The sequence below is a fragment of the Aythya ferina genome (genome assembly GCF_964211825.1).
Source record: "Aythya ferina genome assembly, chromosome: 1".
NCBI classification, from domain to species: Eukaryota; Metazoa; Chordata; class Aves; order Anseriformes; family Anatidae; genus Aythya; species Aythya ferina.
Window position 1 is genome coordinate 168,301,836 of NC_140296.1, and position 14,459 is coordinate 168,316,294.

Genomic DNA, 14,459 nt, shown 5'->3' on the forward strand with positions numbered 1-14,459 from the left:
TAATCACCCCACAAGTGATCTACTACCTGATAATCATCTTGACTATAATTAAATAACAACTTCCATATTCACCTTTTTATATGTACTGATACGATGTAGACTCAGTCATGCATGCCCATGTCAAGGTTGAATGTGGGATAATGAGGAAAGGCAAATTATGCATGAAATGCAATAGAGGACTATGCTCAAAGGGAATGCAGAAGGCACACAATGATGTAGAAGGGCTTTATATTCACATCTAACAACCTGGAATTAACACAGGCACTTCCACTCTTGTTTCCAGATAACCCCTGCAGTGGAAGTATGCTCAGGATTGCTACAGGTAATACATGTATGAACTACCACTACCTTTCTGCATGAATTGTCAGAGGTTGGTTTCTTTGTTTGCTTTTATTGTTTTGCAATTACTCAGCCACATTGAACATTTGTCAGTTGTAAATTCTCATAATCTGTAACCTCTACAGACCTTTTAGTACTATTACATAGCCTTCCTGATCTCTGCATCGGTATATAAATTGTATTGTTCAGTCACAAGAGACACACAGTGCTGTTACAAATATATGGGCAAAACACTGTCTTCACCACTATATAAAGAAATACAGATTGTCTTACAAAGAAAATGGAAAATGTTGCGAATACTTTTTTTCTAGATTCTTAGGGGAGGAAAGGGATTGTGAAGAAATAAACTCAGGCTTAATGAAATCAGCAACACCATTTCTTATACATCAAAGGGAATCATCTTAAGGAAACAAAACTATTGCCAGGCAAGCTTTTACTGGTGTACTTGTACATGACATTGTGTTGAGGAATTGCTGGTTATATTCTGCCACACTCCATGTTGAATTTACAAATTAGCATTGCCTTGGTTTGTCTGCACATTACAATTAGACAGAGCTACACAATGTTGCAAGCCACAGGCCAAGCTGAAAAGGGAAAATTGATGGGTTTGAAAAGTTAGCCATATCATGTGATGTTACTAGACCGGCTACAGAAAAAGCAGCTGACAGCAAATCACAGTGCCACACATATCAAATCCCTAAGTATCTGTTCATTTTGCTTAATGCATCACATACAGTGTTTAGATCGCTGCGTAGGTCCTGGACAACATTTTCTATACTCCTGGTATCCTTCAGAATCTCAATGCTTTGCGTGTATGGATTGAAATACACAGAGAAGGGACGGTTGATTGATTTAGCAAAGTCCCTGAAAGAAAAAAAGAAAATTAACACCTTTTTTTTTCTACCACTAAAGAAAAGAAAATTAGATTTTAGAGTCAAGGGAAATAATTTACCTCATCTTTTCTTTGGCTTCTTCAAAACTTTCTGAAACAAAGTAAGCTTCCTGAAATGTGGTGATAAGGCATTCTTGCAAACAGGTTGTCTTTGGATCGAATGTTTTCACCTTGGCCTTGTCAGAGAGAGCATGCTGCACAATAAAACACAGGATCTGTTAAACCATATCTTGATACTGCTTTGTATCTGTACAACAGTTCATATATACAGCTTCACTGTGCTATATGTTTTCTGTTAGTTTGTAGCCTCTCTTGTCTTATGTACAGTGGTCTTTCAGTGTGAATAGAACAAATCATCTGTTACTCATAAAAAACTATTTTTAAGAGTCATTTTTCCTCACAAATACTTAATAAAATAGCAAAGAGCAGATTAGAAATCCATCTGCCATATAAGCATACACACCTTTAGATGGAAATGAGATAGTCATAAAATAACCATTCCTGACAAATTATCTACAATTACAAATATGTATGTCCCCAAATGTCACTTAACTGCAGAATTGATCATCATCCCGGTAGGTGAATTAAGCCTGACCAAATCATTCACATATCCTGCATTACATTTTCAGGCCAAATTCATGTACTATTTTCCTGACAGTGAGTTTGAGTGAAACTATATAAATGAAAACCCATTATTTAGTGCCCATGTATTGTGTGCTGATGAAATGCATTGCCCTCCCACTACATACACCTGAGTAATGAACATTGGTTTTAATACTGCAAGAAAAAAGGAACTAAAAAAAGAAAAAAAAAAAAAAGGCATGCAGAGGTACAAAGCAGACGCTAAGTAAGATGAGGCATGAAATATTGCTGCCCAGAGAAGAGATTTCAGATTAGCCTTCATTTTTACATGTCTGGCAAAAGCCACTAGAAATGACACAGAGGTTTCAAAAACTGAAGACCTGGTACTGAGACATTTTAACAATAAAATTTATTTCTACCTCCCCCTTGGATGCTCATGTTAGCTTTTGGATCTAGTTTAACTCTTCGAGCACACACATTTTCATTCTCAGTGCTCTCTGTACTAAAGTACAAGGTGAGGAAGGAAAGCATATATAGGTCAACTTCTGTTAGGCCACTAATATCTATCCACAGGGAAGATGTGCATGAAAAGCACTGAGAAATGACATAGAGAAAATCCCTGAGATATGAAGGTGTCTCTTATTTCTTTATTTTTATTTCTGCATGGACATGCTTTACAGCAGAGTAAAGTATTAGCCTTGAGGTATTCACCACTGTTTACCTGCATTCTTCTTGCTTATGCTCATTTCTAAATCCATGTGAAAGGCTCTGAAAATATCACACTAGTTAGTTCTCAACCTGCTGTTGCCAAATAACAGGACATAAAACTGGAACAAGAACCTCTTCCTCCCACCCTCTCTCTCTCCAAAAATAAATACATGAAAAATTAATGCATGGTAGCTTAAAATGTCAGGAAACTAACTTTCTTTAGTACATGTATCATCTCCTTCTCACAAAGTTTGCTGTTTCTAGACAGCCATCAGTGAAACAGGTTTGAAAACAGAAATCAAAAATGGTCTACATCAACCAGCACCCTCTTCTAAATCGATTGCAGAAACAGCCTCACCCTGACACTATCTCCTTGCACAGCCACATTGTGATCTAGTACCTGTAAATGCAGGCATTTACCTCCTTCCACTGAATTGGTTTGTCTTGACTGGCATTATAAAAAGCTCCCTGGGTTAACCACGGATAACAGCATCTCCTCTTAATGTGTCTCTGTACTTTCAGATGGGACCTGATGCTTCAAATGTCTAAAGGACAAAGTTTGAAAACTCTGAGGGGAATTAGTGAAACCCTGTGCAGGAAATCAAGAGGGTGCTACTGGCCATGCTTTCTTAGGAACTGAATCACTTCTGGTGACCACTTCTGGCACATGGATTCTTTCCTGTACTGTGACAGCTTGAACAGAAAGAGTGACAGAGTTCTTTCTCCTCTTCCCCTCGCAAATGGCCTCTGCTGGTACAGGTCTGCTCCTTGGACAGAAATACAGTGAGAAGGGATTCTGCAAAATCACAAACAACTACTCGAATCACTGAGCCCTCGTTACATGAAAGGAGATAGTTTAAAGAGAAGCAAAAGTTAATTCTTTATCACAGTAGATGTCCTCTGAGAGGGCATTTCTGGTTCTTCTTCCCAGATTATCCACATGAAATGTCTCCTACTTTGTGGATCCCAATGTAGCTTGCGCATGAACAGAGCTGCTGCTTCCAAAGTAATTTGATGTGCAGACATCAGGAAACATGCAGCCTGGAAAGAGATGGTACAAAATTCTGACATGCCTTCCAAGTTAGCTGACACCTTATCAATTATTATTGTTAGGATTGCAGTTTTGGAATGATGTACCTAAATTCTGCTGAATTCCCACCTGAGATACGTATTTCCCTTCCAGGATATGGCCTTTTGGCTCCTGGATCAATTAGGCATTGTCATTATGACCAGAGCAATGGGAAGGATCCTGCCGTTCTGGGTAGTGTTTTGAAACTCTGCAGCCTGGTGTTTGTAAAGTCTACAACTGACTTGGTGTGCTGACACCAGCAACGCCATTCAGCGACGGAACACAGGCTGCAGAAAGACCTTCATACAGACCATAAACTGCTTAGCACAAACTAGGATGGTCGGGACACTGACTCAAAGCTGAGATAGAGGCTTTTTTTCAGGAACATTATGGTGCTCTAAAATGTTGCTCCTTGGCACTCTCAACATTGTGAAGTACAGAATCTCAACAACAAAAAAATTTCACCTGGTGAGTCCAAAAGCTTTTAAGACCTCAGACCTGTATTTTTCTAATGAATGCCATTCCCTTATGCTTTGGTTGGACATACAGTTCTTCAGTGAAATCAAATGCCTAAGGATGTAATATGGATTTCTCCATCAGAAATCTCTTAATTCATCCACCTTCATGAGAAGTCAAGGATATTGATAATATGGAAAACAGCTTTCAGTCAAAAAGAACATCTCACCGCCTTGTGAGTTTATAACAACTGTCTCTAACAGCCCACTCACACAAGTTATATGCTAATGAAGTTGTTGGTGATTCTCTTTCAGTTTAAGCAACAGAAGTTTGGAGTGAAACTTCCAAGTGGATCATCACTGATTCCCAGGAAAAGCAGCAATGTTAGACTATGGGACATCTCAAGAATTCAGCAACTACTTCTTCCTATTGGGAATACGCATAACACTACAGAAATACCTCCAGTCCAACTAGATCAAAGACTAAGAAAGCAATTCAGACACCGAACCACAGGTCTCAGGTATCTGTACAGGGATGGAAGCAATAGCACAGGACCTAAAGACCTATAAGTTTCTGAAATGCCAGCTGCAGAGCTGGTCAGATATATTAGGGCATCTCAGACAGCACCAGGCATTTACGTGGAGCAACCATCAATCATTTCCTAAATGACAAACATCACTGACACATGAAAGATCAGTTTTGTCTGCAATTTCTCCTTTGCATATAAAAAAAATAATGTAATAATATAACTTTAAAATTTTTGGTTTCACCAGAAAAGAAGAAAAAAAATAACTCCAGCTAGCAAGGGGTAAAGTTGAGACGAGTTATAAATACTGCACTGTCTGAGGATGACAGCAGGGCAGAATAAGAACACTGGTGAGAAGTTGCCTGCGTGCCAGAACTGGTTTTATCACCTTGCTGTTCTGTGAGAGAATACAGTCTCAGAAAACCTGGTCTTAAACGTTATTCTGCTTATGCTTTTCAACATAGGACACTCCCAGATTTGTGACCTGACTTTAACAGGATTTTATTTTTTATGTTATCAGTGTAAGTTTTATATACTGTTTAGAAAACAGGAAGAGTCTCGATTTAAAAAGAGCACTATAATGAGCATCTGGGATCCAGGAATTATTTTCTCCATCATCTTCATATTCTTCAAAAAACAAAACCAAAGTATTTGAGACTTTTTTTGTTATAACGGCTGATACTGCCTCCTCTTAACACAAAACTGTCATTAAAATAAAACATGACTGGATATTGTTACTTGACTTTAAAAAAATCTATACAGAAAGACTTGGAGTCCACCTCTCTGTTAAATATAGAAGCGTATAACAGGGATATATGAAGATCTACAGCCAACTGAAGTTAATAGGAAGACTTCCTTAATCAAAGGGTTCAAGAGAGCATCATACAAACTAAATGGATTAACATTTCCAAAGACATTTGGACTGCCTTTTAGAAATAGTTTTAATAATTGAAATGTACATTATTTCTGCCTTATCTCTAAGCCCTAAATATATACTGTATAATGGCGTTAGCTAGAGTTAACCTGATTATATTAGGCAGAACATTTATAACCACTTACTGTATTATTCTTCCCCCCCAGTCTTCATTTTTAATCTTCTCTTTCTCCTTATTTTGTTGTGCTTTTCAAATTTTCTGCTTGATGTTTCCACAGCATGCACATGAGGAGTTGCATTTTTCAATATCCGAAATTTGAAGTCTAAATACTGAGTGGGGGAAAAAAAATGCAGGAAATCCTATATTGATAGGATGGTGCCCACATTTCTCTAGCTTTTAGTTCTCCTTTGCTAAAGCTGTTGACCAGATTTGCAGGGTGGAACAGTGTAATATAGAAGCAGGGATGACTGAACAAGCCCTTCACTCATCTGAAACGCCCAAATCCTGCTGGCATCTTCCACCCTGCAAATACTGTGACTCAGTTATTTCTAGAAATTTCTAGATATTATTTCTAAAATATAAATATTAGTATCAAATTAGTATTTATATCAAATATCCGTAAAGTCTAGATAGCAAAATTCAACAGTGAAACAAGACCTACCTTCCCAATGACAAGAAAAAAATAAATATTTTACCTTCATGGAGAGGACTGTGGGGACAACAGCTGCTGTTGTCTTAAGAATGGCAGCAGTTATTTCTAAAATGACTTCTTCCCTCTGACTTCTGTGGGAAGCATGGGGGCTGCACACATAGTCAGGCTTCATGGCCATGCAATCTGGTGTGGATTCATCCCCATGCACCACAGGAATAGCTAGCATTGTTCACATAGTTTTCAGAGCAATTGCTGCCATCCATTAGCATTTCAGTTACAATCAGGATATTGGTATCATCAGGATCTCAACTACAGTCATTAGCATTACATGTATTACATACCTTTGTAATAGTACATACAGTACATACATCAGCATTACCTTTCAGGTACCTTCAGATCAAGAAGGAAACTTTCCCTCTTAGTGGGTGCTTGGAGATAAAGTCAGAGGTAAGGGAGGTTGCTTTCCCATGAAAGGTCAGAGAACAGCAATGGCTTGATGCAACGCTGTGCAACAGTGCCTTGAGGTACCCAGGGTTTCTCTTTCCTGAGCACCTGGCTGACATATCTTGTTGAAAAGAAGCACTGTCAATGCCAGGTTTCTGGTCTAGAAAGAGCTTCTCCCCTGGTCAGATTAGCAGAAAATATAGTGCTTTTTTTTTTTTTTTCATTTTGTTTTCCCCCTTAGGTTCTTTTCTACCCTAGAGCACAGTCCCACAAAGATTGTCTGGACATTTTTCACCTTATCTGTTTCTTTTTGGATACTATGGGTATTCTTGGTATAGTGCTGTTCTGTACCTGCAGTGCACAAGCGCTTAGTCTCTCAATAACTGAAATGTTTTAGTCTAAATTAAGTCTCTGTGATCAATACATTCAAGATATGGGTGAAATTTAATAGCTTATGATACACAAGAGGTCAAATCAGATGATTTGATATAGTCGCTTCTGGCTTAAGATCTATGAAATAAATACACAGTGTAATATAAAAGTGTATAGTATCATTGATTTATGGCAAAATTATTATGATATATGGCCTTACGTTTGAAGCCAATCAGTACAGTCTATTAATGTACACATTATTTAATTTTTACTGTTGCTTTTCAAAAGAATTATTCTTTGCATTTATACTCTGAGATTATTGCTGAGTGATGAACACAGAATCGGGATCACAGTTCAGTTAAGATTGCTGTATGGTAACAGAATGTGCACACTTGCCAAGAATAATGTGTTTGTTTATAACATTGATGGTGTAAGATTTATGATGTTCTTGACTATCTATTTCCTTGTTTTTATGCTATAGATTTTGTAAATGATGTGAAAGGTATTTTCAGGGTCATCACTTAATGGCTGCAACTGTTAGTTTAAATAAAGGGCCTGATTCTCTGCAGAATCCTGCACCGAGTTTGAGTCTCAGCTCTGGATGTTGTTGGGCCAGGGGAAAACAAGTGGTACGTATTCATCTGCTTAACCATCTTTGCACTGTGGGGATACAACATTTCCATGCTGATGCTGAATGCTTCTGTGGCTAAAATATGCACTGAACTGAGAAAAAATGTAATGAAATCAAATTAAAAAAAAGTTATTTTCTTTGACCTTTTTTTCTATGCATTTCTTTTAATCCCTTTCTGCAAGCTTGCTAATAAAAGAATAGCAATTTGACTACTGAGCTTCATTATTAATATTCTCAGTTACAGGTAAAACAGCAAAAAGAGACTGAAACAATTCTATTGAACTGCCAGGTACTTCACTGAAAGCTGGCCAACAGAGGTGGGAAGATGCTTAAATGCACATAAACAACAGATATATTGCAAAACAGTTTGTAAGCACTATTCTGTATATGGTTTCTGAAACCAACTTTTTAAAGGAAAAGCAATGAGCTCATCTGGGTCCCAGAGGAAACATGGTATTCTTCCCTCTCCTTCCCGTCTCCATCCCCTTCCCTTCCATCTGGCCAAGAGAGATGTATTACATCTCAAAACACTATACTTGTGACAAAATACCTTTTGCTTGTTCATTGTGTTTACTATGCATGAAAAGAGGCAATAAATGATCCACTACAACTACTCACACCATGCAAAGGTAAACACTTTTGACTTTGTAAGAATAGTTCCCTATATATTGTGACATACACACGTACCTCAAGTCTAGCATGAGTTTTTATGCATACCTTAATCCTAAATACAACTAATCTACTGAATCAGTACCTTAATAAATGCTGTTGTTTTAATATCAATAACAAATCCATCAAAGTATTTTGGATTACTTGCAACAGAATTGTGTCTGATTTCAAAACATGTTTCTTTCACCTACTAAAAACATATTCACCTCTTCTAAGCAAAGCTTTCAAAGCCCAGAACACCCTGAACTCTGAGCCTCCATTTACAGGAAATGCAAGTGTCTTATGGGCTAGTTATTTTTTAAATTTCAAACAGAAATAAATGTTGTAGTTTGTGGTAATTCAGTCCTTACAAATCCATTTCATGCTTCACATGCCAGCTGATACTTGTAAAAAGGATTCAGGTCAATAACACATTTTAAAAGAAAGCTTTTTATCTTGAGAACTTTAACTGTTATTTGCAAGTCAAAATATTTACATCCAACTATTATTTTATTATTATTAAAAGAAACTTGATTTTCCTTAAAGGACACGTCAACCAACATACCTTTAGTTCTCCAATAGAAGACAGAAGTCCCGCCCCATAAGCACGTAGCTGTCCTTCTTGTTTGCAAAGGCCAAATTCAATCGTAAAAAAATAGCACTGTAAAATATATAGAAATACAGATATATGCAATGTAGATGCAAAAAAAGCATTTCAGCCAAAACAATTGGCACTATAGTCACCTCATTGCCCCACTTCTTCAGAATTTCATGACTTAACATAGATTCTGGTAGAGTATGTTATTACTACCAAGTATTTTAAACATCTTGTTCTGCAGTAAGGGAGCTTTGCCCAAAAACGTGGTATTTTGTTTTCTTCTGAGCAACGAGGCACTTGACAGGGAGAGCCAGTTAGGAACAGACAAGCAAGACCATTTAGGTATCAAAGACACAAACAGAAATCTACAGAGATTTGTGAAATAAATAAGGTGCTTTAGAAGAAAATCCTACAAGGCACATGGTCTCCCTGCCTACGAACCTCTGAAGATTTTTGAGATCTAGTTCAGAACACTCAAATTTGGCACATATTTAAGTGCTGTCTTGAGTTAGAATAAACATACAAAAGTGCTTAAGAGCTTTCTTGAGCCAATGTCTTAGTCCTCACTAGATTTTACTCTGTCATAAAATGAAGGACCAATATGCCATTTGGCATCTTGAATGACAAAGAAAATTACTAGTGAGTTCACTTGGCTCATCCATTACAATTATTTTCTAGGTCTATATTCAACCAACATAACTAGAAGGCAGGTAACATAGCAGAGCTGATGAGAAATTGTGAAGGAGGTTGGCTAAATCAGCATAACAGTAATGTATCTAGCTTTGCTGTGTTCACCTAACAATGTGAAATGTTAGAGAGACAGTAAAGAGTACAGATAGTCCGGTATCTGCTAAATACAAAGGACAATCACATCTGCTCCTTTGGTAATGAGTTTTAGTTGCTTTTATTATGACACGTCAAGATGGCTTTTTGATGTTAGATCAAGCAGATGAGATTAAGTTAGTAACTATTTCTACATATGAAGGTTTGGGGAAGTTAGAAATCAGCTTCTACAAAAACACTGCATACATGCACACACATTTGTTTGTGTGTGCGTGTGCATTTATTCGACAATTTTAGTATTTGTGCACAGAAATACAACTCTGCTGAAACTAAGAGCCTTACATGTTTTGTATGAAATTTCAATTTAGACTACAGTTTCATTTAACTATGTAGCAGGTACTGTGGGTGAAGCTTACTTGTGTTGTTGTTTTTTTTAGGATAAACTTCAACACGCTATTTGGTACTAAATCTTAAACTTTTCTGAATATCTTCAAAATAGACCCTAAACAGATGATTTTATTTATTTATTTGCCATTTCCCACTTTTCTTACAAACCCCACTTTTTTAGACTGAATCTCCATCGCTAACATAAAAGAGCAGTAATTAACAGCTCTTTTAAGTTCAGCAACAAATGGTTAGAAATTGAGAAATGATTCATTTCTCTGCCTCTCATAAAAGTTCCTGTAGTGCCACTGATTCACCCAGCACTACATAGAAATGCATGATTAAAAAAGAATAAAAAAAAATGAGCCCTGCATCTGATCTAAACCCGGTAGACTGGGAAGAAGGAAAGGCTGCAGAGACTTAAGATGCCTTTAGTCAGGTTCCACCACAGCAGTCAAATCACAGATATCCACAAGAGGTGAAAGCACAACATTGTCAAACAAGAAATCAAAGTTCCACCTCTGACTTTGCTATTGACTTGGTAAGCCAAGCTGGCACATAATTGTTCATTAGCAATTAGCTGATGTCATCACTTAGAGGAAGGCCAAGGCAACTGCTTTCCAAAAGAGACATCTCGGGAACAAACAACCAGATGCACAGAATGACACAGGCATCACTGTAGGACTTGAGTGAGGCTGAGACACCTGCCACCAAGGAGAGAGCAAATTTAGCTTCTTTGCCTAAATATTTCACTAGAAAAACCTTTAGAGGGTTACAGTTCTGGTTCTGTACATGACAACAATGTCAGCAATGAAATGCTCAGCTTTATGCTTAAACCCCACTAGCATCTTTGAATTACCCCTTCAACAATCTTAAAAGAACCAACGTGGTAATGATTTTTATACTATGAACAAGAACATCCTGATAGACATGCAGCTGTACTGGGCCCCTCATAAAACACCGTGATCACAGTCATTTTCATTCTCAAAACAGACAACAGCTAGGAAGAGGGAGTCTGCTGTTTTTCTCTTATAGATCCACCATGGTGGCCCTAACTTTGTCCCCGTAAGTGGTCCTGAAGAGGACCAAATGAATGTCCTGCTGAGAACGCCCTCTCAGCAATCTGCAAGGCCAGTGAAGGGAGGGTGGAGAAATGCTCTCCACTTTTCTGAAGATGGGCACTAATGGGGAAGGAAGAGGCAGAAAGCGAGGGGATATAAAACTAGCACAGGAGAGAGCAATCTCTGCTGTCCAGGGGTAGGGTGTTCACATGACAGAGGGAGACATCAATTTCATTTTTCCCTTAATAGCTAAACAGAGCATAATGAGATATCTTTTTATCTTTTTTTTTTTTAACTGATGTTGCAAAACTATTAATATTACTATAAAAGGGAGCCATATTTATGAGTCAATACTTACTTCAATGTTGATAAGACATGCACTCTCAACATATCTAACCTAAATAGCGAGCGTACAAAATGACCTGATGATAAAACACGACTGCCCACTACTAACCTGTGGTATTAAGCTACAGTATTAAGAAGAGCCCTTCAAATGAAAAGATGATTTTTTTTTGATAAATTTGCCATATGCAAAAACTATAATTTCTACAATTTAAGAGAGCTCTACTTAGCTAAGAAAATGAGAATAGCACACCCAATGCTGCCATCTTCAGCTCATTACTCAGTAATACATGACTCCCCCCACCCTCCCACTCACATGGACACCCAGAGAAGGCTCGGTGCCTTGTGAGACTCAGCAGGCTTTGGAAAGCCATGCTGTCAAGTCTACAAACACTGGAGTGTGTTGATAAGGAGGTTAAATATTAACTATGTAAAGACCTTTTTTCTTTTTCTTCTTTTAATACACTGGACGCATACCCACTATATACAAATACCCACTCTAGACCTCTCTTTGTATGGAGCAGCGACAGTAACTTTAGTTACTGCTATACACGTATATTACAGAGAAGATAACTTGCTACTGCAGTTGGAGTGACTGAATAAAGTAACGGCTGCTTAGATGAACAGAACTGTAAAAGCCTTCCCTGAAGGCAAATAGCTGATAATTATATCATCATTATGTGTAGACTGGTGAACATAAGCACAAATGGGGATGTTCAGGCCTTCATGTTCTGATTTATATCTTTGACCTCTCTCTGGCATACTCAAAACACTGAAATTACAGCTTGCTCCCCAACCTGCAGCCCCAAACACATGGCTCCTGTACAAGCTACATCAGCATCCTGTCTTCTCCCATGACTTCCACTTCTACCTCATTTTTGGAGTGAAGTACAGCTTGCTACATCCTACAGGTGGGCTCCTGGAGTTCTGTTGGGTTCAGTACCAGATGCTCTCCCTTCTCAGCTGGCCTCCTGATCCCTTCATTCACTCCCTTGTCTACACATCTCTTCTCCACCCCCACCCCCAAACTACAATACCCCCAAAAGTTCCATGCCTACAGTTCACTGCCCAGAGTTTTCCTTCTCCTCCTACACCAACACCACCTTAAGACCTCTGCTCCAGTTTACTACCCCATAATAGACAACATAAAGAAACAAACATATTTGGTGGCCACAAAGAAGCTCCAGAATTATGCTAAATATGACAGATTATGTTGGCATTTCCACGCTAATCTCTTTCAAGTACTCTTCTCTCTTCCTCCTATTCATCTCCCTTCTCATTCTTATAAAAAGATTATGTTATAGGAGAACAGATGAACTTTTGGTGCTTCCACTCCCAAGTCCTTCCATACACATTTACAGCAGCAATGAGAATGGCATTGCTTAACACTCCATGGAAGCTCTCGGCTGGCACAGGAATCAGTCTTCTTATGCAGTGATATGAATTCATGCTGAGATCAACAAGAACAATAGCATTCACATCCATGGACAGCAAATCAAAATGTAAAAACACAAGTCAAGGAAGAAGGAAGTTTAATATTTAAAGCAGGAAGACAGCAGCTTCCTGCCAAAATAACTATTGCAAACTACAACAAGAACAGCAGGATGACACAAAGCAACAGAAGAGATGTCTTCCTATCTTGTATAAATTCTGTAATTCTTGAAAAGCCCTCCACTAAAATGCCTTTCTGTCACCCAAATAACCAAAGATGAAAAATCACAGCACCAAATGAAGGATTAAAAATATCTTTTTAAGCCAAGAGACACCAATGTTATGATGAAGACTGTACCAGGAGGTTGATGCAGTGTGGGATATTATTTTAATTTATTTCTCTAATTTAACTGAAGTATATGACTGATAATTTACAGTCATGCTCATTAAACGCTGTCTACATGTGGGTTCAAAAATGCATAAATAGATTCATGGAAGAAAAACCTTTAAGTGCTATTACATACTAATACAGCAGGTCTCTTCCTTCAGAATCCATGAGCCAATGGTCGCTGCCAACTACAAGGAGGTACAAGGAAAATATCACCACTGTAGTCTTTAGACATACACAGTTCTCCAGACATCTACAATTGACAGGAAAGTGATAAAACAGATCATGCCCCGGCAAACTCCAAGCTTGCTCTCCATGGAAAACACGATGTCTATTCTTCACATTCATGCACAGTCCTGCATTATAATCCAGACTACCAAAACAAGAAAAGGTTCAGTTACAGATATGACAGCTAACATATATATATATATATATATATATATATATATTCAAGTTTATATAGAAATTTGCAAAGGTAGAAAAGAGGTCTGGTAATTGCAACTCTCCACATCTGACTGGTTTTGAAGATTTTTTTCAAATCACTCTTCAACATCATTTTGCATTTGTGAATCTCCCTCCTGGGACCTGTGCAAAGAACTTGTGCAGGCTGTTGGGTGCTTATGTCACAGACTCAGTACTTCAAAATCTGCCTTGTCTATAAAAAGACCCTTCAAGCCATTCCTTTTCACATCGGTTTCTTATGGCATAGCTGAGAGACTGATATTTATGTTCACTTTGTAATTTTCAGTATGATGAATAATGAGATTTTATCTGTTCTCTAAAAAGATGTTCTCAGGATGAGCACTGGGAACACCAGCCGTGGTCAAGAGCTGATTCACTTGCACTCCTTGTCACAAGGGGCAAGAAGGAGGGACTGAGTAATTGCATGACTGCAAGCACATCATATGGACAAGAATATTCACCACTTCAAGTACTGCTAATGGGATGGGGATACAGCCCCAAGCTGACATGCAGCACCAGAAATAATCACTTATATGTAAGTACAGATTTAATTAGTTGCTGTGAAGATAATACAAATACTAGTATATGTAAATACTTACAAGACCAGTGCCAAATAAATATCCTTAAGGAAAAATCTTTACATTCTTTCTACTAGATTTATGATTTCAAAGGATATTTGAATGGGCTACTCTTAATTCCAACATGTGTAATATATTCAATAATTTGCAAAGATTCATTCCTTTTTCTTTAGAAGAGAAGACCTTTAGCTTTAGCTTTAAAATTACTCACCTGGAGATTAAATCTCTCACATAGCTG

General features: G+C 37.8%; 1 protein-coding gene across 1 annotated transcript in view; it reads right to left on the reverse strand.

Annotated features, from left to right (window-relative positions):
- Positions 1-693: 693 nt before the first annotated feature.
- The window catches only part of TPH2 (tryptophan hydroxylase 2), a 50,347-nt gene continuing 36,581 nt past the window's right edge, over positions 694-14,459 (reverse strand). The window contains exons 9-11 of the mRNA XM_084500313.1: positions 8,760-8,855; positions 1,292-1,425; positions 694-1,203 (exon numbers count right to left, since the gene is read on the reverse strand). Coding sequence (XP_084356439.1) covers positions 1,029-1,203; positions 1,292-1,425; positions 8,760-8,855 — 405 coding nt within the window. The 3' untranslated portion in view covers positions 694-1,028. The remainder of the gene's footprint in view (positions 1,204-1,291; positions 1,426-8,759; positions 8,856-14,459) is intronic.